This window comes from Sceloporus occidentalis, unplaced genomic scaffold (assembly GCF_023333645.1).
Source record: "Sceloporus occidentalis isolate IW3139 unplaced genomic scaffold, rSceOcc1.0.p SCAF_14, whole genome shotgun sequence".
NCBI classification, from domain to species: Eukaryota; Metazoa; Chordata; class Lepidosauria; order Squamata; family Phrynosomatidae; genus Sceloporus; species Sceloporus occidentalis.
The window spans coordinates 5,195,604-5,218,766 of NW_028316994.1; the positions used below are offsets into that span (position 1 = coordinate 5,195,604).

The 23,163-nt window shown below is 42.6% G+C and overlaps 1 protein-coding gene across 11 annotated transcripts; it reads right to left on the bottom strand.

Annotated features, from left to right (window-relative positions):
* Positions 1-1,300: 1,300 nt before the first annotated feature.
* Positions 1,301-22,493, bottom strand: DNAAF3 (dynein axonemal assembly factor 3). Of its 11 annotated transcripts, none has more exons than XM_089480356.1 (12): positions 22,411-22,493; positions 16,061-16,144; positions 14,061-14,203; positions 10,262-10,355; positions 9,969-10,126; positions 9,216-9,392; positions 8,984-9,106; positions 7,355-7,477; positions 7,107-7,239; positions 6,118-6,232; positions 4,972-5,046; positions 1,301-1,677 (listed from the first exon to the last, which is right to left on the bottom strand). In XM_089480356.1, the coding sequence occupies exons 1-12, from the start codon at positions 22,445-22,447 to the stop codon at positions 1,482-1,484; spliced, it is 1,458 nt and encodes a 485-aa protein (XP_089336482.1). In that variant the 5' UTR covers positions 22,448-22,493; the 3' UTR covers positions 1,301-1,481. The 11 variants fall into 11 exon arrangements, with proteins under 11 accessions (XP_089336482.1, XP_089336488.1, XP_089336489.1 ...); XM_089480362.1 differs by having other exon boundaries at positions 22,445-22,463; XM_089480363.1 differs by lacking the exon at positions 22,411-22,493 and adding an exon at positions 21,076-21,095.
* Between the last annotated feature and the right edge of the window lie 670 nt (positions 22,494-23,163).

Consider the following 23,163-nt stretch of genomic DNA (forward strand, 5'->3'; position numbering starts at 1 on the left):
GCTGGACAGTGAAGAAAGTTGACAGAAAGAAAATAAACTCTTTTGAGATTTGATGCTGAGACTATGGACAGTCAAAAAGAAAAACAAATTGATTCTTGAATAGATCAAGCCTGAACTATCTCTGGAAGCAGTGGCATCATGCTTAGATTGCACTAGGTTATGCCCCAGGGGAATGTACACCTGGTGGGGCTTGAAGGAAGGGCAATATGTCCTTTTGCTTGCTCAGCAGCCATGTGAGACCTGAAATGGCTTTCCACGCCGGACCCCAAACAAAAAGCACTGCCCCCAGCACCATCTGCTGCTGGGGAGGCCACAGCACTGTTCCCCCCCCCCCCCAGCAGCAGATGCTGCTGGGGGACAATGCTTTTTGTTTGGGGCCCAGCACAGCTGCTCCTCCAAGCAGCTGCACTGGATCCTAAATGGCCCTCCCGAGGCTGCAGCACTGCCCCACAAGCACTGGCACTGCTTTTTTTTTGGGGGGGGTAGTACCTTTTGTTTGAGATCTAGGGCAACTACTCTCCAATATCAGATTCCAAACAGCCGTTGGGAGTCTGAAGCATTGGGTGGTGCCTTTCGTTTGGGGTCTGGAGTGGCCAGACCCTGAATGGTTGCCTAGAGGCTGCAGCAACTCCCAAACTCAGTCTTGCTGGGCAGTGGAAGGTTGGTCAGAGTGCAGGTAGCCAAAGCAATGCATCAGGAGGGAGGGCAGCAGGACAGTCCACCCACCCCCCACTGCCTCCTTGCTGTCTCCCTACATTGGGTGACATAAACCACAGGGATGCCACTGCCTGGAAACCAGATGACTAAATCAAGGCTGTTGTATTTTGGCCACATCAGGAGAAAGCATGATTCCTTAGAAAAAAATAATAATGCTAGGTAAGACAGAAAGAAACAGAAAGAGAAGGAGGCCACATGCCAGAAGGGTAGACTCAATCCAAGAAGCCTGGACCTGAGCCTACAATACCTGGCCACAGCAGTGGAGGAGAGGGTGTCTTGGAGATGTCTCATATTCAGGATCACCATGAGTCTAGATTGACTCGAGGACAGTTAACAACAACAGTTTACTTCCCATTTGGAGTGCCCAGGACGTGGAACACAACTTGTGTGAGAAAACTCCTCTGTATTCTGCTGTGAAAACACACTGGGTGACCACACTCTTTCAGCCTTAGGTAACGACAAACCTCTTCTGAAGATATCTTGCCTAAAAAACCTTATAATGGTTGCCGTTGACTTGATGGCGCACACCATCAATTTGTTGTTACATACAACAATGCACCAGCTAGGATTCAGGTAGCCCATGGTAGCTTTATTATTCACCATTTCTGGTCTTGTTGATAAACCCTTAAGCACCTTTGCATTTGAAAACATATGAAAACCACTAAGCAACCAATGCACAGAGGGAAAACTAAAAGAATTAGTGTTTTACAGAAATAGCATTTTTAATTAAATCAATATTGTTAAAAAGAATACAAAGGATGAATTCAAGGGGCAGGTGCTGTCATCTCAGGTGGAGGTATCTCACTATGGATCTCTCCAACCTCCTGATCCCCAAGATGGAACAAGGAAAATACTTTTTTGTCTGTTGTTTGGACTGGCACAAATCCTGCCCCCTTTGCCAGGCTGGTTACTCGGGAAGAGAATTCTGATAGCTGTTCCTTGCGAAGGTCGGGCAGGAAGCTGTGAGAAGAAGGGAGAAAGAGGAGTATTATGAGTGAAGAACTCAGGAGTTCTGAATTCCCTTCAGTGTCCCAGTTAAATTGGCTTTCCACAATCCCAAAGGAATCCTGATTCTTTGCACCTTATCTGCTTCCTGAAGGAAAAACCAGTGTAACTCAATGGCCATTAATTCTTATTTGTTTTAGGGCATTCTATTCACGTCATCAGCTGGACTCATTCAGCAAAAATGTCCAGGACATATTATACTTGGGCATATGTAACTGAGTGGAAAATGAACATGTGCTGCCATCAGATGTGAAGGAAGCAGAGGATGTCTCCGTTTTAAAAGGTGAGAAGTGGAGCAGGTGCTTCTTGCTCAGGTGTGACTTCCACATTTGTTTCTTTGTTAGAATTATTTATATACTACCTTTCTGAATTTATAAGGCTATTTCCAAAAATACTGAAAAGAAACAGGAAAAGATAACAAAAATACATGTTATAATGAAACATAATCAGTATGAAACCAAAAAAATAGTGGTAAAATAGCAGATTGAAACTAAAAGTAACAGCAAAAGCAGCTCCATTACTGCCCATGTACATCCCAGGTGAACAGAACTATCTGAACTTGCAACTTGGAACTCAACAAGGGAGGCAACAGGCAAATCTCCTTGGGGGATGGAATTTCACAGCTGATGTCCCACTGCCTGGCTCTGGAAGGCTTCAGCTGGGATCACTATATCCAAAAGACAGGGATGTCCGGGGTGGATGAGCTCAAAGAATGCCCCCTCACACATCACCAGGGCTTGATTCCTTTGACACTGTAAGCAGAAATCCAAGTTTGGGGCATTCAGGACCCTGGAGAGCTGCCCACATACAGCTCCCAGCAGGTACTGCACTTATCTTGAACTACTCCCTTTAAGCTTAAAAAACATGGAGCTATCCCTGTCAAACATAAGAGTACAGGGATTTCCTCTGTTCTGAACCAAAGCACAACCATACTGCTGTCTCCCAGCCAAATTAATTTGTTTAGTAAGCTTCAACCTATTTAGTATTGCGGACACTAAGAGAAGTTAATCACAGATGCCAGCAGCTGGATATCTTATTGTAACTGAGAACATTTTGTAAGAGCTAACTGTACTGGCTAATGTAACACTGGGGAATGATCATGGACAATGCTAACTGTGAGAGTTTTATTTGTGATACAATATAATGTCTCAGGTAATGAATATTAATTCTTGCACATGGGTTTTAATTCTTGTGAGATCATCTGTATCCAAAGTTATAAAACTGCTGTTTCTTATCAAAAGGGTTCTCCTTTATCTTTCAGAAGAGGGTAATGTCAGGACTTGTTCTTGGTAAGGGTGAGACCCTTTGGCTGAAGACTGGGAGCTTTGAATCTTTCCCTACTGATTCAGGGTTATCCTGTAGCCCAAACAAGGGGGTGATATGGCAGGATCTGTACCTGCAGATTCGACTCCTTACAACATCACAAGGAGTCATCCCTGGATCTCAGGTTTTGGCACTGGAATTTCAGGGCCTAGGACATTCCTGCCATGACACAGGTGAGAGGCAGAAGGGTCATCCTCCAAGAATTATAAATTCTGTCCACTGAAGTGTATATGTTTGCAAAACTGAACTCAAAAGTCCCAAAATGGAATCATAGGTAACCTGTATTACAATAGGACAGGATATAGCAGATAATTTTAAGTCAAATGTATAACTAATCAATGTGGAATCTGCATTGAAATCACAGAGGTGAGAACTGCCAAAAGCAAAATAAAACCAGCTATCTTACAATGGATGGGTAAATGAACAACATTTAAACTAGGGTTTTGCACTTCCCAGACTTTTAATTTGATTGTATAACCCAAGTTGGCAAGACTGTATGTTTAAAAACTGTGCATTTTCTTTTTCACAGTACAGTGGGCCCTTGGTATCTGCTGGGGTTTGGTTCTGAGACCCCCCATGGGTACCAAAATCCGTGGATGCTCAAATCCCATTAAATACAATGGCATAGTGAAATTGTGTCCCTTATATAAAATGGTTAAAAAAGGTTTGCATTTGGAAGTTATATTATTTTGGAATATTTTCAGGCCATGGACGGTGGGATCCATGGATAAAAAAAATCCATGGATAAGGAGGGCTGACTGTACAAATATTCAGAAGCAATGTATTGCAAATTCTAGATTTACTATTAAAAATACATGCTTGTTTTTGATTTTATATTGTGCATTACTAGTACACACAAACATAATGACTCAAAAACTCTTTTCATGTATGAAAATACTCTTATTTCTTCAGAGTGTTTTCATCGACAGTTGCAGGATATTCTTATGCACCTTCATTTAGAAGTGAATCCTGTTGTTTTCAGCTCCAGTACGATTTCCTGGAAGAAACTCCCATTGACTATCATAGAATTTATTGCACTGTACATCTAATATATTTTTTACATATTCAGTGTAACAGTGATAAAAGCTGTATGGGGATCTATGTTGAGTCCATGTGTTTTGAATCATGGAAAAGCTGAAAGGGCAAGCTCTGAAATGTTGACATGTGTGTCAACATATGGTAATAAATGCTTCCTGTGATTTGATTATCATTTTAGGATGTCTCTCGGTTAAACAACAACACACAGGGAGGAAAACTGTTTGTGATTTGTGCTAAGGGTAAATCTAAGTGAGACTTTGTATTTGGAGTCTGCTCTTAACCTGGGGGTATTTCATACTTCAGTGCTTAATTATTATCAGTAATATATCAATGCAAAGGAAGTGAATGGGGACAAAATCATTTTAGTTAGTTGTACCTAATGATGGCACCAGCTCCATTTACTATTGGTGCCCTAGCATTCCCAAAGAGCACCAGCCACCAGTGGCTCACTGCTATCTATCCTGATTGACTGCAGCTCTTTAGTATGTGGGATAGTCAAAGGTCTTTCCCAGCCTGCATTCATTTTAATGTAGAGATACTGGGAATGACTTGGATATTAAGCAAAAGACAGGATATAACATTTTTGATAAGTACTATTTAAAAATTTGGATAGATGTTGCTGTTCCAGACGTACAGTAAAACTCTGAGAAATGTAAGGATAAACATAATCTGATGCGAAGAGCAATCAAGTAATTAAGACATTCAAATTCTTCAAGGGAGGCTAGGCCACTAAACAGTGAACCTCACAGCATGGATTTGAGTCAGGGGTTTCAGCTCCAATCCAAGGATTTTATCTACTGAAGAAAAGTGGGCTATTTTCTCTTATTGAGTGTGTAGGAGGAAGGTTGCAGGGCCTTGCTGTCAAGAAGTGTAGAAATTAACACTTACTTTGCCAGTTCCACAATGAGAGATGCTTTCATGGCTGATATCAGATTCAAATTTGGCTGTAAGAAGTGGACCATACTGCAAAAGACAAGCAGAGGAGGAGGTAAGTATCGAGTATCTACCCATGTTGCTTCCCTGTCTAGTGATGTGCAAAAATCCCTTGATTTGGACATTAATAAATTACTATGAATTTTCTCAGCATTTGCTTTGACGCCGGCAGCAGGGGAGGAGGGGAGAGACAATTTCCCCACAAAAGTTCTCTCTTGCCTCAGAATACTGGTGTATGTCTGCCAATGGTGAAATTTCCCCTGGCGGATTGCAGTTCCCAGCATCAAACATGGTTGAGTTGTTTGAAAATCAGGTGCACCATTCCCTCTAGTAGCTGGTTATCTGATTATATTCTTCCTTTCTTTCTGTCTTTTGTCCTCCTTATTCTTATCCTTTTTTTTGTATACTGTTTATTACACTGGAAGCCATTATTTTAAATTACGGTACACACTGTGCATTGGCAGAAAAGTGCTATATAAAATTTGGTAAACAAGCAAATGTACTTATCTGGGAAAGAAGGCAGAATTTTGAATATGAATAGATGTTTGTGTTGGAAACCAGGCAAAACATTGGAAAGAAACATTTGAGAGAGATCCCTGCAACAGAGAGGAAATTTACCAAACACAAAGCTGCCTGGTTGGGTGGCCTAGTCACTTCAGCTCACAAACTCCAGTGAGTTCAATTGAGAAACAAGGGCTAATATTAAAATAATTTCTGTGTGAAATTCTTTTGTAAAAATTGAAACAAAGAAGCAGGCTGGGAGTCAGGCTGCCTGGCCTGCAAAACGCTAACCACACAGGCATAGAGAGAGCCTCATAATTCTCTCTTTACACGTGGAACTAAAGAAGAAAAGCAAGTGGACTCTATTTGTTATACAATCGAACACTACTGAGTTAGACAAGCCTGTATTCCAAATAAGGTGATTACAAACGTTACTGCTTCACTGGGCTAGACAGACTGGACTTCTTTCTTCTTCAAGCTTCCAGAAGCTCTGGCTCCCAACACAAATGACTATTCTCTCCTTTCTCTACAATATGTCCTGCAATATTTGCTTCCATAGCACTATGTTCCAAGAGTGCCAGGCTCTCAATCTTTCCCTACCTGCAAGAGAAGAAGATGAGGTGGAAGAGTCCTCTGTATTTGTCTTTGTGATGGAGCTCAGAGAGGCAGTTGAGAGGCAGGAAGTAGATTTGAACATCTTCTGTGGCAGGAGGCCCTGTGTTATTGGAAACACACAGAATAGTGAAGGTAGCAAGGGGTGGGTGGGCATCAGACTGGGCAACATCAGACTGTGCAAATGAAAATACGGGCTCATTTGAAGCTATTTTATATTGAGTTAGACCACTGGTCCGTCCAGCTGACTAGAAGTTGCTTTCCAACAACTGAAGCAGAAAGACATTTCCTAGCTTTGATATCTCAAATCCTTTCAGCTAGAGATGACAGGTGCTTCATGTGCTTAGCCTCTCAAAGACAGGTGCTCCATTACAAAATGAGGGAAGCTGAAAAGATGAGCAAGTCTAAAACACTTCATGATGGCTCAGTTCTTATTTGACTGGAATCTGATGTTGTCTTCCAACTCCAGCAGCCACTCAAACTGCACCATTGGAGGACAAAAGGGGAAGAGGCATGCTGCTGGGACATATGGGGAAAAATATCTCTAGCCAGTTGTTCGTTTACTTATTGTCCTTGATTCCATTTATCTGATGTACTTTCACTTAGAGGTTTTAAAGGGCTGGGAGTCATTCAAACATCTGTAACCAGTGCTGAAATCTTGGACTAGAGAAGAATCTAAACCCATTTTGATACTCAATGGCACTGTGTTTTGAAGCGTGTTCACAACTCCAGTGACCTCTCCGCTCTGGTGCCACAACCAACTACAATTCTCAGAATTCCATAGCATTGAGCCAGGGCAGTTAAAGTGGTGTCAAACCAGATTATTTCTGCAGTGCGGATACAGCCCTTGTCTCCTTAATGTTTTCTAAGCCCATTCAAACCAAGAAGTAAACACTCATCAATCTGTTGGCTAAAGTCTCCACGCCAAGATATCCTGTGGAAGCTCTTTATGCAGAGAGCACTGCCCCATTACTTACCATTGGAAGCATTCAGCCTGTTACAGTCACCACTCCCTTCCTCATTAGAAGCTGCTGATGGGTCATAGTGAATGTTATAACGGAGTTCATACAACATGGCAGTGATATTGTGCAATGATATCTCCTGGGAACTCTGTGAAAAGAGAAAAGACTGACTTGGAAAATGCGTCCCCGCTGCTTACCTACCCTGAATCTAGGAGAACACTGCTTTCACTCCATTTTTTATCTCTTGTCATTATATAGCTTACCTTACTGGGGATACCATTGGTCATTTTCAACAGACTTGGATCTTCTGACTCAATTCCAAAGGGGATGTAGGGGCCACTGGCGATGTCTCCCCAGTATCCTCGGGCTGGCATTGGCTCCCCTTTCTGGGAGATAAAAAGATATGGATTAGGTAATTTGCCTTCTACACCCCACCTCAAGATCAGTGCCTATTAGTTAAAGAGCCCAGCTGGGAAAAAAGCAATTATAAAGACAGCCCAGGATTTACAGAGAAAATTTGGCAGGCAGGGAAACTGGCAGGCAAACTAAACCCTCTCTTCCTATTTACCAGGTCTCCACTATAAGTTCTCCCCACCGTACATTAGTATTTCAAGGCAAGTGTGTTTCTCTTGGAATATTCTGTCCTGCTCTCAGTAGGATGAGGACTGGTAATGGCAAGTTAAGCTTGAGGACTGCCCATATCCCAAAGAACAAAGAAAAAAAGGATGCCTGAAGTAGGCCACTGTCCATGGAAGCCTGTGGCATGTAATAAGTATGTCCACTTTTAAGGTGCCACAGAACTCAGCTATTTTTGCTGCAAATGTTAAGGATGATATCTCATCCTAAATGTCAATTAGCACTGGCAAAATGAGTGGTAAAGAGGAAAAATAAAATCCAAGATTAGGAACAAATATGGCCGTCTTGGAAGGAAGGAGAACTTTGAAAACAGGTCTACTGCTCAGTTGGCCCCAGAAGCACATGTACAACTAGAGTTAGTCTCTAGATATGTACCCAGAGTAGGAGAATAAAACAACCACATCACAACAGATTTTCATGAATTGAGAGCTATAAATTAAGACTCCCTTCTCATGTTATTTCAGAAACAAGCCAGAGATTTTAGTGTGTCCTCCATGCTCTTGCAGTAACAGGAAAAAGAAGGTTGGAATACTCAGGAATCCTGTACTAGGAATAACTGAGTTCACATTTCTGCTCAATCTTGAAACTCATCCATAGGATCATAGAATTGGAAGGGATGCTAAGGGTTGTAGTCAAACCATTTGCTAGTGCATGAACCCACCACTAAAAACACCCTTGAGTTCGTGATCAAGTTCTGGGGCAAATCATGCTCCATCAGCCTAACCCATGTTACTGCAGTGAAGATAAAGGTGTGAGAGACAGTAGGTGTACTTGAGCACTTTGTAAGATATAAAACAGGAGTGGGCAACTGTTGGGGGTGAGGGTGCTGCACTGGGGAACTTGGAAGAGCATCACCCTCTGCCCTCCAATCTCAATATTTTTTTCTCAGCAAAACTGTTTTGCCCCCACATGCCTCCCAAGAGATGCAAGGAAGGCAATTTTACCATTTCTAGGATTTAAACATCAGGAGTATTGTGGCAAAAAACCTGTGGGGTGTTGAAGCCCCTCAAACATGCCTTTAGGGGTTGCATGTGACCTACAGCCTGCAATGTCCCCACCCTGGTATTAAACATGTAATGAACAAATAAATAAATACATGGAAAGGGAACTGACAGAAGGGATCTTCTCGTGAGTATAGACTACCCTCTTTATATCCTGTTCTTCCCCCTCAATAGGAAGAGGGAATCCAACCTCATAGTCTATCTTGGGGCCAGGACAGTCATGCTGCAGATTGTCAAGAAAACATGGCAGCTCACATGTCTAAGAAGACGACCAGATGCCAATGTCTTGTTGGGGACATCATAGGCTGCTTCCCGCATTTCAAAGGCTATGCCTGTGCTGCGCCAGTGGAAAAACTCATGGATGTTTATTACATTGGCCTAGGAGGAGAGAAAAAATCGCAACAGAAAGGTAGTAAATTCTTGTCATAATCTTTGCCCAACAGCCCCAAACAGAACCTGAAGGAATTGCTTGACTATTGTTACGCACCCCATGTTCATGAAGCTTCATGGTGAGATCCCAGTCGCACACACCACGGCGAGCATCGTAGCGGTTGCCTAGGTACTGCCGGACACGCAGATCCCAGAGCTGCTGGATTTGGAAAGCCTGTGGATTGGGATTCCTCCAGAACTGGAAAATGGCTTCCAACTGATCCTTCTCCCTGAACTACCCAAGAAAGAGGATATTGTCAGTTGCTGGAACCAGGGTTCCCAAGAGTTATCTCAGTCAGGAGGAGAGTCTTGTGCAGTTGTAAGAAAAGTGTGGTGCCTGGACAACATGGGGCCTTCAGGGATCTCAGCGATCACAACATGCCCCAAATGCATTTTGGGGGCATTTTGCCATGTTTTTGGTCCAAAGGAGAGGCCTTTTGTAAAAAGAAGTCAACAGGGAGTGATTTCTAGAGATTTCCTGCTGTTAAAAAAGGCACCTCCTGTGCTGAAAATAGCCTTTGAGGCCTAAAAATGGTGAAAATGCTCTCCCATACTCTACAGGGTGTTGGGGGATGGATGGACTGTTTTTAGAGGGCTCCTGGGGACTAATGCTGCCTCCTAGCTTCCCACAGTTGCCCACTGCTGCTCTAAATGGGTAGAATGTAGGGATGTGACGTAGGATGAAACCTGAATTCTCTGGATATAAGTCATTACAGGGGGTGGAGTTCCGAGTCCAGAAAGGCAATGGTAGTACACTATGTATGGCTTCATCACTCCTGTAAATTCATTGTTGGATTATTTTACATTTTACCTTGAGGGCAGAGAAGTCTACAATGGGCAGATCTGTCTGCTGGAAATCAGAGTCTGTGATGTATCGGATGAAGAGGCTTGCCTTCTCCTGCAAATAGGAAGCAGTTTGGCTCCGGAGCAGAGTGTTCCCCATCAGCTCCAAAAATGCCTCACTCTTCTCTTGGGTGGGATTAAAAAGAACAAACATATCTTTTGTTATTATTCAGCAGACCTTCACTTTCCTTGAAACCTCAGGACAGAGAAAGATATAAGATTGGAAAGAAATTGAGGGAAGTGATGTTGTTTTCCTTTCACCTTGCAGCCCCATCTTCTCTGAAGGCTCCAGAGCCAGACTCAAAAACAGTAGCTGCCGACCCACAGTTTCCAGATTGTTCTCCAGCACATAGAACTGAGGAAAGAAAAGAAGCTATTAGTGTAGTATGTTTTGATCAAACAGCTTATCTCCTAGCTTCAGAAATTGAGTGGGACCCCTGGTGCATCTTGCCCAATACAGTACTGCCTCTGACTAGCAGCATTTCTAGCCAAGGTGTCTCTCTGTGCCATGAATTAATGCTATGAATTGGGAGATGTGAGACTCTGCTTGGGACCCCCTGCGTATAAAATGTCTGTTCTACTTCTGGGCTCCTTTGGGGCTAGGAAAAGCTTAAGCAAACAAACCATCCTTCCCAAAAAGGGAGAGGTCACTCGTGGGGAACTCTACAAAAGACAAGGAGAAGCCCTGTCTTTGAACTGCTTTTTATCACTTCCTCCATTTTCTTTCTGATCAGGTTTTTGCCTACTGTACCAAATATGAGTTAGGAAAGTCTTCTCATTCAAAATCCAAAAGTAACAGCAGAGTGAGCCTTTATTAAGGCATGAAAGGGCCATTAAGAAGTTGCCCAGCTTTCAGGTTCATCGAAACTCTTCCACAATCAGGTTGAATGTGAACTAAGAATGCCTCCCCCCCTCACCCATGCACACAAAGAAACAAGATGATCTATCTTCACTCTAATTTATGTAAATTGCCCATAATTTACATAGATAGAATAACCTGGGAGAAGAGGAAGATTCTCTTCTAAAACTAATAATGCACAGTAGTATGATTCCCATTGAGAATTTGACAGGCAGACGAGAAGGAATGGTGAAACTGTGTGGCACAATTATCTGCTTGTCAGGGAAGGGACAGCCACCAAGCACAGAATTTTCAAAGACATTACAAGGGTCTGACTAGAGTGCCTCTCATGAGAGAAAATGGACTTAAAGGCCAATAGAAACCATCAATCTTATTTGATTCTTATCCCTGCTCCTCCCAAGCCTAATTTAATTACTACATTGGAAGTAAAACAGATGTGGTGCTACCACTGCATGTTCTCTCTCTCTCTCTCTCATCTTAGCAGACTGCTAGGTATAGTCTGGAATGGCTGGTTTATTTTTGCACTTGGAGCCAGTGGTTAGAAGATGGTTTGCTGAGAAGTGGAGAATCTCTCTGGGGTTTTGAACGAATGAGATATTCATCTAGGCTTTTGTATGTGTGTATGTATGTGTGTGTGAGTGAGAGCAAAAGAGGGGGGAGAAACTGGCAGTTATGAGAGAAAACTATGAGTAGGCAGAGAGTAAAGGAGTGATCACAACCCATACTGAATGCATGTAATACAAAGGAACTACCCCTTTCCTGAAAAGAACCCTGGTTCTTTGATGCCCCAACCCAACAAGTTAATATATATGATTTTTATATATATATATATATATATATATATATATATATATATAATCAAATTAAAATTAAAACATTAGAAACAAACATTATTTTAAAAGAAAATTAAAAAGGTATGGACTCTTGGTCAGCCTCTTGGTCAGTTCCATGAGCCCACATCAAACCCCTAGTCCTGCTACAGCTGTTCAATTAGGTCTAGTTCAAAATAAACTGGCTCACTGTCCAAAGAAATTGGGCATCTTTACATTCCCTCTCCCAATGTAGCGCATTAGAATACACTCCTATGCTAAAAATTCCAATAATCCTAGCCATGTGTCTATATATTTGGAGACCTACACCAAGACTCTGACTTCCTCCCCACCCTGCTCCTATTCCTTTTTCCTCATTCATGAAAGCAAAGTGTTCTTGCCATGAAATGAGACTGAAAAGCACTGGCTGCAAAGAAGAGTGCCCTTGATTTGCCACCTTGTGTTGAAGGAAGGTCACATCATAAGAAGATGTGCTGGTGAATGCTGTCTTGTAGGAGATGTAATGGAAAAGGCAGGGAAGGGACTTGCTGTGGTACTGCTTATGTGACCCACGCTGCCCCCATCCTGGCAGTTCTTCAGCTTTACACCCACCCTCCTCACATATGTCAGCCTCTGGCCTTGCTGAGCTAAAGGGCCCTCCTGGATGGACAGCTGCCAAAGCATATCTTCCAGATGCCTCAGACAGGAATTAATTAATGTCACCACACATTTCAGGGAAGCGTAAGGGGGCAAAGGCAGCATCGCTTCTTCACATGTTCAGTGTGAGTCACAGTTGGAAAGGGGACTGATGGGAGTTGGCTGATCTGATCCAGCTAATGCCTGGAACAGACGAGCCAAATGCACCATGCTGGCATCGATTTTAGGGTTAGGGACCGCGCACCAACCGCACAGACCCTAACCCTAGTACAGACAAGGCGGCGTAGTAATGGCAGCATCCCGTGTACATGGGCATCACCATTGTGACGCAAGCGCCGTGCAGCGTCTGCATAGCACCGCGTGTTGCTTACATCACAAGTGTGCCACTGGCGCACTCTCAATGTCACTCCGACGCCATAAAAAGAACCCAGAAATACGGGGTCCTTTTTATGCCAGATGGTAGCCGTGTGGTTTGGCTTCTGCGGCTTTCCTCCAGAGGGAAATATGCTGCCGACAGGCCGGCCCTTTGGGGCGGTCTGTTCCGCACCTAAGATTGCTAGGTCAGGACTATCCCAGACTCTGAGATACCAGCCAAAACTTAAGAATAACCCCTGGTAAGCATGATACAGTATGCATTAATCAGAGTAGCCCAGAATATGACACTCAACTAAAAAATACCATATAAAACAAATGAGGAAAATACAGACACACTTTTCAACACTGGGTTTTGTTTTGTTTTTGCTCTGTAATGCCTTTCCCTTGCTTGCAGATGCAAAAGTGCAGCCAGGCCCTGAAATCTGGCAACTCTAGATCCAGCTCAAAAAAGAAACCCTGTCCAACTTCCCTCCCCGAAAAGTAACCCAATCCCTTTGCTCTTAGATCTTAGGAAGGGACCCTTATGGAGACGTAGACAGACTCCAAAACAAAAACAAGCCTATTCCTGACTGATTCTGCTCCTCATTAAATGTTTATAGATGTTTTAAAACCTGCAAGTGCTTTACAATAAGTCTATCCCATCATACAATGTTTGGCTCAAACACACAGCCAACTGGTTCAGTAGTTTACTCTTTTCTGAGTGCTGGCCTTATTATATGGTATTGGTAAGAAAGTCCCCTGATTGAATGTAGCCTTCAAAGTTGGAAATGTATACAGTACAGGCCGATTTCACAGCCTTTTCACAGATTTTTGCAATTTGCCTCATTTTGCTATCTTGATATGAAAGAAATGTACATCACCCCAATTCAATGTTAAGATCTGAAGCAGTGAAAGGCCAGATTTGTAGTTTGAGAGACAATTTCCCACATTTGCCAAAATTGGGAGGCAGGGGAGTATAGAGAAAAATGAAAGAGTAGTGATTGGACATTCACTTTTTGCTTTCTGAAAATCATTTAACTTTAAAATGGCTGTCTAGGGGGGCTCTACTTTGTTTAAAACAGTAAGCACACATGGACTCTTTCTCAAGTAGCCATTCTTCCCATCACCACTTTTTCCAGAGGCCACACAAACAACTTTTAGGGTATAAGATTCCCATCCATAAAATTTCTTTAGGAAAGCAATAAGCATGCAAAGGCATGCCAAAGGATCACTCATTTTGTGCAAAATAGTACTCACATTGAAGTAAATATACTGGTGCCCAATGACAAGAAAATACAAAATACATAACAAAAATACATCAAAGTGTAGACATGGCTCAAGACAATCTGAAAATCAAGGCCAGAAGAAGAGGTTTACACACATTGATTTTTCTCCGTGGCCACCGGCGCACTTGACTCATTGTTTTGAGGATGTGACGGCCATCTATTGATCCCACAAGCAGGATGTTCAGCTCAGGAATACCATCCTGGGATGGCTGCACACATTCCACAGATGTCTCCAGACCTGTTGAGTAAGTGAAATGGTTGCTCATGAACCATACTATAGGCAAATTCTGTTTTTCCACTGGGAAACTTTTCATGCTAAAGAAACAAACAAACCCCAAAACCAAACGAAAACACCTGCAAAAGCTTCAGTGGGAGTCAGAAAAACATACTGTTGATATAGTATTGAAACCAACATAATTTGCATGTTTTCCTCAGAAACTTTTTATTATATAGTTTCACATCATTTTTAATGTATTGCAAGGAAGATAACATCAGGAGAAGAAAAACTGCTAAAAGATCCCAAGGTTCAGTAGGATGGCTATTTCTTTTGGATGACATCTTTTACCCTGAATTGATCTCCTGACCAGAGGAATGTTAGTCTCCTTCCTTAGAGGTCATTAAACAGAGGCTGGATGGCCATCTGTCAGGGATGCTTTGATTTAAATTTCCTGCATGGCAGGGGGTTGGACTGGATGGCCCTTGCGGTATCTTCCAATTCTATGATTCTATGGAACTTCTAATTATATTGTACTATATGTGGGTATTAACTGAAATCTACTTTGAGAGCCATTTGATGATGATGATGGTGATGATATAGAGATGGTTAAAGATATATAAAGAAGGAACAAGATTTACCTTTGGAATCAGCTTTATGGCTGAAGGGCAAATTCTGTTCTTCCTTGGCTTTCACTCCTCAGTGGACTTACATACCCATTTGAAATTGCCCCCTCTCTGCCATGCTAGAAGTAGGCTGTGTACTTCATTTCTGAAGCACCCACATGGTCAGCTTAAAGATTTATTTTCAGTGCTTTAATTTCCCATTTTAAAGGGTGTGTGTTTTAACTCCAAGAAGGGCCAGGGCTTACAGGTCATTTTGAGACTAAAGAGAGAGTTGGCCAATTTGCTTAGTGCAAAACTAATTTTCTGCTGCAAAGCAGAATAAAAGAGATTGTCCCTGAACAAGATCTGTGAAAGAAGATGGCACATGTGTCTAAAATGTGGTAAGTGCATTTCCATACCTGGAACTCTGTCTGCCTAGAGATATACTTGAAGCAGAAGAACTTAGAAGCCACAACGAGAGTCACAGATGTGACACTTACAAGCCAGAATCCAATATCGTGGTATTCATTATATAACTGTATATAGCAGTGGTGCTTAGAAACGTTGTTCGTGAAGATGCATAACAGGATACCAGCAACAATGTTTTGGTGTGCATTGCCCCCCCCCCCAAATCCAGTGTCCAAATACACAACAGGAATGATGTGCAATGGTCACTTTGCGGGCTCCCCTACACAGTAATGTAAAAGCAGCCCTTTATTTGGTATGGATATTACAGAACCACCCAATTCTAATTCTCACAGGCATAAGTCCACATACATAGACCTAAGTCCCCCAATAGGATTCCTGCCAGAGTCTTTTGCCAGCCTGGACATTTTCAAACATAGCTCTGCACTCTTAGGAACTGGAAATCCAGAGTTGGACTGTTATTTTACTTCGAATAAAAGTTATTCTCAGGGAATCAAATACTGCACCAGAGTCCAATGCAATAACAGAAGGGAGTACTCTAGGTACACTTTAGCACTGTCTGAAAGTTTTCTTGTTTAAATCAAAGACCCCTAAACAGGGAAAACAATGGCCTTCTGGCTTCAGGTAAAATATGGGATCTACACAGAAGTTCAGCCTCACTAGTTAGGATAGGATCTGTGGATTTTACAGATGCTTCCTGCACCCAAAGGTATCTCTCGACAGAATACATTAGGATAGAAGAAGCTGTTTTAAATTCCTTGCAGAATCTGTGGGACAAGAAAGTACTTTCACCATAAATGAGACAAGCTAAAAGAGTGGGAAAGAAATTGGCGGAAGAAGTGGTACATACATGTGGCTTGTAGGTCAAGTGCTGGAGAAAATCCCCACCAAGCTGTGGTGCCAAAACCGTTGCCACTACCTGCTGCTGTCATGGCTGCATAGAAAACAAACATAGTGGTGAACACATCTCCAGTGGGACGTCCCAAAGCCTCACTCACTCTTCTGCTATGATCTCAAGGGCTCTTTTAAATCCTTAATCCATACCTTGCTTTCCATTCCTCTTCTTTCCACACATCATTGCTTCAAAATTTCAATAATATCACTGAATTTCTTATTGAATAAATTTCAAAAAATAATATATTATTACTCTAATTAAAAGTCAATACTATTATTGAACGTTTTATCCAAAAATTGTTTTAGTCCAAACTTTGAAGCTATCCAACTTGTTGAAGACCATCCACAAAATTGGTTAAGCACCTTGGATACCTCCTTTAAAGTTAAAACTAAAACACAGATTCATTGCTCAAATGATGTGGAAGCCATTGTTTGTTGTGTCCCTTCAAGTCATTTCTGACGTATGGCGTTGTTATGTCCCTTCAAGTCACATCTGGCATATGGCAGCCGTAAGGTGAACCTATCATGGGGGTTTATAGGCAGGATTTGTTCAGAGACAGGTGGGCGCTGCCTTCCTCTGAGGCTGAGAGCGTGTGACTTGCCCAAGGTCACCCAGTGGGTTTCCATGGCTAAGCAGAGATTTGAACTCTGGTCTCCAGAGTTCAACACCCAAACCACTAAGCCATGCTGGCTCTCACAGGAGCCACTAGAAGCCACTAAATCCATGGCTGTGGCCTACTATTGAAGGACACCAGAGATCTGTGCAGGGCTATTGTTATATGTCAGCTCCAATCCCAAACCTCCCATTGCTGCTGATTATTTACCAATATATTCCATAAGCTCCATTTCTACTCTTGCTATGTTACTGCACTAATTTGGACTCGGAGCAAGAGTGTCTAACTCAGCATGAATATCACTCACCCAAATAAACTGGTTTTGGACTTTTTAAACACAAATGAGGTTTGTGCCTAAGCTCAGTAACCCTAAATAGTTTATTCAGTCAAATAATTGAATCATGTTTGCATGGTTTAGTCTCCTCATGGCAATCTTGTAGAATTCCCCAGTTGCAGCTACCTCTGTTGGCAGAATTTTAATTTGGGGTTTGTAATTTAAAGGGATCTCAGTTCAGTGACAGAAAAAAAGTACTATCAAGACTAGAGTACATAAAAAGACAGTCTCTGGCTATATTCCTCTCATCTCTATTGGCATTATTAAGCCTGTATTCAGCTTCCACATAGAACTAAGTGAAGAAGGGAGTAGCTCTGTGGACACCTCTCCAGGTAGAACTGGGAAAGAAGCCTGCCTGAAACCTTGAAAGCTTTCATTGGTTAGTATAAAAGTGCTGGACTAGAGATAGATCAATAGTCTGGCTCAGTATAAAGGAGCTTCCTATGTGTTTGACACGCAAAACCTGGTTCATTGTCTGACACTGTCAGGCAGTCCTTGAGGAAAACTGTGTCTGAAACCTGGAGACCTGCCAGCCCATACAGAGCTAAATTGACTAACAGTCTAACCTGCTGTAAAGCAACTTCCTAAGTTCCTCTACCGATTCCTTTAGCAGTCTCAAGAAAATGGGGGATGTTAATACATGAGATCTATAGCTGGATCCCATGTTTTTGGGAAAGAACAAGAAGTAAGAAAAGGAGTTGGAGAAGGAGACGACACAGTGTTTGATGCTGTTGTAATGTTATCAACATGGGGTAGTGGCTTGAGTGTAGCAGTTTGAGTGCTGGACTAGGATTCTGGGAGACTAGGGTTCGAATCTCAGCCATGGAAATCTACTGGGTTACCTTAGGCAAGTCACAGTCTCTCAGCCTCAGATGAAAGTGATGGCAAATCTCCTCTGAAAAAATCTCGCAAACAAACCATTTGTCTTAGGGCTGCCATAATTTGGAATCAACTTGAAGGTACACAGCAACAGCAACAATGTTTTCAGAGCAGCAGTCAAAATTAATTTGTCCTTTCATTTGTACCATACATTATAAATGGTCCATTATAGATATTTTCATTTGTATGCTGCCCTTCTCTCAGGAGGGACCCAAGGCAGCTCACTGATAAAAACCATTTAAACATTTCAATAAAATTCAAAACAGTTGCTTTTCAATGCAAAGTGGCACATCACCACATGCGCTGAGTAAAGAAGAACGTAGGCTCACTCTTCAGTTTAAAAAAAGTATGTAATGTCAAAGACTTCGTTCTGTGTCCCTGTACAGCTGATGTCAGCTGGAATAAGCAATGCTAGACTAGACAAACAAATGGGATGTAATCCTATATCCTCACATTTGGGAGCAAAGCTCTGTTGAACTACGTGGGACTAACTTGACAGCACACTTTTATAGAATGTTGTTGTTGCAATCTATGTTTTTATTAGGAGTGGGGAATGCAGACATACTACAGGTTTCTTTGTGTGGGAGCCCAAAATATTCTAGAGCACCTTCAAGTCTAGATAACAATACACCTCTACTTCTGTCAATGAAATTACTTCAAATTCACCAACAGATTTATAGCTACTCACTACTCTAGTTTTTCTGATCTAAAGCCAAACGCTTGTTACTCCCAAACAAAGTACGGTAGTCCTGCCACATTCACTGGGGTTAGGGGGTGAAGGACCCATGTGTATGTGGAAAAAATGCCAATTAAAAATATCTTTTTTTACCTAAGAGAACACCTGTCTAGGAATCTCCAGATCCTCCATTTCAACAGTTACACAAATTCTACTACTTCAGTTTATACCAACAATTGTATGTACACTTCTCTGCTAATCCAGGAGTGGTAGTCAGTCATTGTCCAGATGCTGTTTGACTGCAACTCCCAGCAGCCCTCACCAGTGGCTAGGTCTGATGGGACCTACAGTTCAATGACACCTGGAAGACCGTATGATCTCCACCCCTGTGCTAATCCCCTTTCTTACACAGAGCACTGTCACACTGCAAAAGTAATGCAGTTTGACACTGCTGCCATGGAAGCCTGGAATTTCTAGTTTGTTGTGGTAGCAGAGCTTTCTGATGGAGGCTACAAATCCCAGGATTTCTTGGGATGAAGCCATGGCAGTTAAAAGCAGTGTCAAACAACATTAGTTCTCCAGTATAGATGCAACCAGACATGCAGGGCGCATCTGAACTGTAGAAGTAATGCCACTTGACATCGCTGTATTATTATTATTACTGTATTTGTATTCTGTTTTCTCTCCCAAAACTGGGACTCAAAGCGCTGTAACTGCCATGGCTTCATCCTACAGAATCCTAGGATCTGTTCTTTTGTGAAGCCCTCTTTGGCAGAGGAGGCCAAAGACCTTGCAACACTACAAATCCCAGGGCTCCATAGGATGGAGCTCCTGTACTTAAAGTGTTGTCAAACTGCATTATTTCTACAGTGCAGATGCACCCGCAGATGTTTCAATGCTAGATTCTTCCTTACTTTACCCCAGGGAAGATTCACCTTGCTTCAGCTTTGCCCCCCAATTTGGAGTTGTGGTTGTTGTTGTTGTGTGCCTCCAAGTCATTTCTGACTCACAGCTACCCTAAGGTGACCCTATCATTGGGTCTTCTTGGGAAAGTTCTTCAAAGGGTGGGTTTGCCATGTGGCCATCCTCTGAGGCTGAGAGAGTGCGACTTGTTCGAGGCCACTCAGTGAGTTTCTATGGCCAAGCCAGGATTCGAACCCTGGTCTCCAGAGTCCTCAGTGGTCCCCAAACTGTGCTCTTTAAGGGACTTTAGACTTCAGCTCCCAGAATCCCACACTATTGGCCAACATGGCTGAGGCTTCTGGGAGCTGAAGTCCAAAAATCTCTTAAAGGGCACAATTTGGGGACCAACTGTAACCACTACACCACACTGTCTGTCTTATGTGGACTAATTTATCCTTATATGGCACATAGCTTCCTCCTTTCCCACTCCCTTTTGGACTGCCAGCCACCCTCCTCCCAAAATGAAGCCCCTGTTACAAACAAATCCCAGCCTGTATCACCCCTTACTCCACTTCTACTGGGATACCCACCCTGGCGAAGACCCGCCCTCTTCAAGGGTGAGGGACAGCTCCCTCGCTCAATCAGTCGCGGAGACAGAAAAGGGCCAGCAGCGAAGAAAGAAAATGGAGGACTAACTTCGAGACGCGGTCACCATGGCAACGGGGCCTAGGGCGGCGCGCCAGGCCTAGATTTTCCCAGTTGCTTGCTGCGCTCCGCCCAAATTTGCAACAAAGCAGGCCACTCAAAAGTGACAAATTACAGCCTCATTAAAGTTATCCTTGGCTGCATTGCCAATGCTGGGCAAGTCACACTCTCCCAGCCTCCTTAGGGGAACCTCCTCTGAACCAAACTTGCCAATAAAAGCCCTAGGGTCGCCATAAGTCAGAAACGAGTTGGAGGCACACAACAACAATGCTTGCCCCTGGCGGCAGCTCATGTCCCACTAACCATTTGTTGTTGTTGTTGTGCACCTTCAAGTCATTTCTGACTTACGGCCATCCTAAAGCTATAATAATATGATAAACCTATCATAAGTGAAGTCGAAGGCTTTCATGGCCGGCATCCATAGATTTTTGTGGGTTTTTTGGGCTATGTGGCCATGTTCTAGAAGAATTTATCCCTGACATTTCTCTGAAGAAATAATCTCTTCAAAAACATGGCCACATGGCCCGAAAAACCCACAAAAAACAACCTTTCATAAGGTTTCCTTGGCAAGATTTCTTAAGTTGGAGGTTTGCCCATCCTCTGAGGCTGAGAGAGTGTGACTTAGCCAGTGTCACTCAGGGGTTTACCACACGAAGGAGATCAGTTTATCCCATGAATATATCAGAAAAATGGCATAATTACGCGAAATGATTCCACACGACGTTGCACGAAACCTGCCACTAAAGTCACAAAGAAGCATTAATGCACATCTTTTTACTTTGGGGATTCCAGCGACAATGCATTTTCGATGACACTTTATTTGCGCAATTGTGTGTGATAATCATTCACGGAAGTCTCACCAATTTCACTTTATGGGGTGCTTTAAATGCACTTTAATCTCTCTTTAATGCTGAAATTAGCCCCAGTGTGATAAATTGCTCAGTGGGTTTCATGATCAATCAGGGATTTGAACCCTGGTCTCCAGAGTTATAGTTCAGCACTCAAACCACTATGCCACACTGTGGCTGCATCTACGCTGCAGAATTAATGCAGTTTGATAATGCTTTAACTGCCATGGCTCCATTCTATGGCATTCTGGGATTTGGAGTTTTGTGAGACTCAGCCATCTCTGTTAGAGAGCTCTCATGCCACAACAAACTACAAATCCCAGAATTCCATGATAAGATGGAGCCATGGCAGTTGAAGCAGTGTCAAACTGCATTAATTCTGCAGTGTGGCAGCAACCTGGTTCTCTAAAAGCTTGTTGTTGTTGTTGTTGTTGTTGTTGTTGTGTGTGTGTCTTCAGGTCCTTTCGAACTTAATGGGGACCTTAAGGCGATCATATCATGGAGTTTTCTTGGCAAGTTTCTTCAGAGAGGGTTTGCCATTGCCATCCTCTGAGGCTGAGAGAGTGTGACTTGCCCAAGGTCACTAAGTGGGATCCTTTTTGCATGGCTGAGGGAGGATTCGAACTCCAGCCTCCAGAGTCATAGTCCAACGTTCAAACCACTAATTGTACCAGCCATTTGCCCTACTAGCAACAGTGGTTAACAAGAGTGCCCCTCTTAGAAGTACCCTGGTCCCTGTGTCAAGGGATACAGTTGCCAAGTGATACAGAATTTTTATTTATTTTATTATATATTTCAAATATTGTCTGGCTCCTGCGCTTTCAGCAACAGCTTGACACTGCCGACATCGGCAGGGGAAGCTTTCTGCAAAATGGAGATAAACATTAACCACCTGCTGATTTTTTATTAATTTAGTATATTTATAGGCCGTTCTTCAGTATAAAACTGCCAGTTGGCTCGCGCATTAAAATAGCAAATAGCTGCAGATCAGGCTTCTCTTAGAGGTAGGGAAGCAGAACAGGCCACTTATTTCTGAACTGTGTACAGACCTAAGTCCTGGCAAATTGTGTGTCCCCCGCTGGCACTATTAAATGGGGTTACAATGTCTGTGTGTTTTTAAAAGCAGGTAGCCATAACAACCCATGCCATTTAAAAACAAATAAAATGTAAGGGCGAACAAGAATGCTCAATATGCAACAAGGGTGAACTGGAACATATATGTGACTTGTAAGCAATAGTGCATGGATGGCCATGTGGACAACAAAACCAATGCTCATAATTAGATCTTTTTAATGTCCCCATGACAACAAACCATATTGATGGTAACAATTCCTTGTCAGTTTTTACCCTGTTTAGCTATTGTACTCCTTTTAAATCTGACCATTACTACTCCACCAGAGTCCAGGGATTCCCCAGCTCCATTTTGTCCACCAGTTCCCCATTCCAGTGCAAATCACCATATGATTGCTAGGATGAAAACTGGAGAGCTTTTAATAACTTTGTAGAGGAGGGAATTTCAGGTTCAAGACATGCAGAAGGTTGTGTAGAAAAGAGAATTAAAGGTAGAAGAGCCCTCTCTAGTTTTCACTCTGGTGACCCTAATTCCATAAAACATGCACTGCAACAGGATGATCAACTTTCTGGTAACATGGGTCCAAAACACACTACAGAAATAATCCGGTTTGAGACCACTTTAACTGCCCTGGCTCAGTGCTAGGGAATTCTGGGAACTGTAGTTTTGTGAGACATTTAGCATTTTCTGTCAGAGAGTTTTGGTGCCACAACCTAGTACTGAACCAAGGCAATTAAAGCGGTGTCAAACTGGATTATTTCTATAGTGTGTTTTGGACCATGCATGATAAGCAAAACTCTAGGAAAACCTTCACTTAAATCTGCTGGTTGCATGAGTGAAAAGTGCAAGACACATTTATAGTGAGAAGCGGGTTTTTAAAAGTTATATGATAGAAATGTTTATAGTTGATAATCATTTATTTAATGTTTATCCCACCTTTTCCTCCAAAAGCTCAGGATGATCATATACCCCCCTCAAGCAACTCCCTTGTGGACAAAAGACTGGTTGAGATACTAAAGTGTCCAAGG

Excerpts from the sequence above, each read along its gene's own strand:
- DNAAF3 (XM_089480354.1), bottom strand. The coding sequence starts at position 19,606 with ATGACTTGGAGGCACACAACAACAACAACCACAACTCCAAATTGGGGG. Across the intron at positions 10,127-10,261 it reads AGAGAAGATGGGGCTGCAAG|AGAAGAGTGAGGCATTTTTG; the intron begins GTGAAAGGAAAA and ends ATCCCACCCAAG. Across the intron at positions 5,047-6,117 it reads CTCATCTTCTTCTCTTGCAG|TATGGTCCACTTCTTACAGC; the intron begins GTAGGGAAAGAT and ends TGTCTTTTGCAG.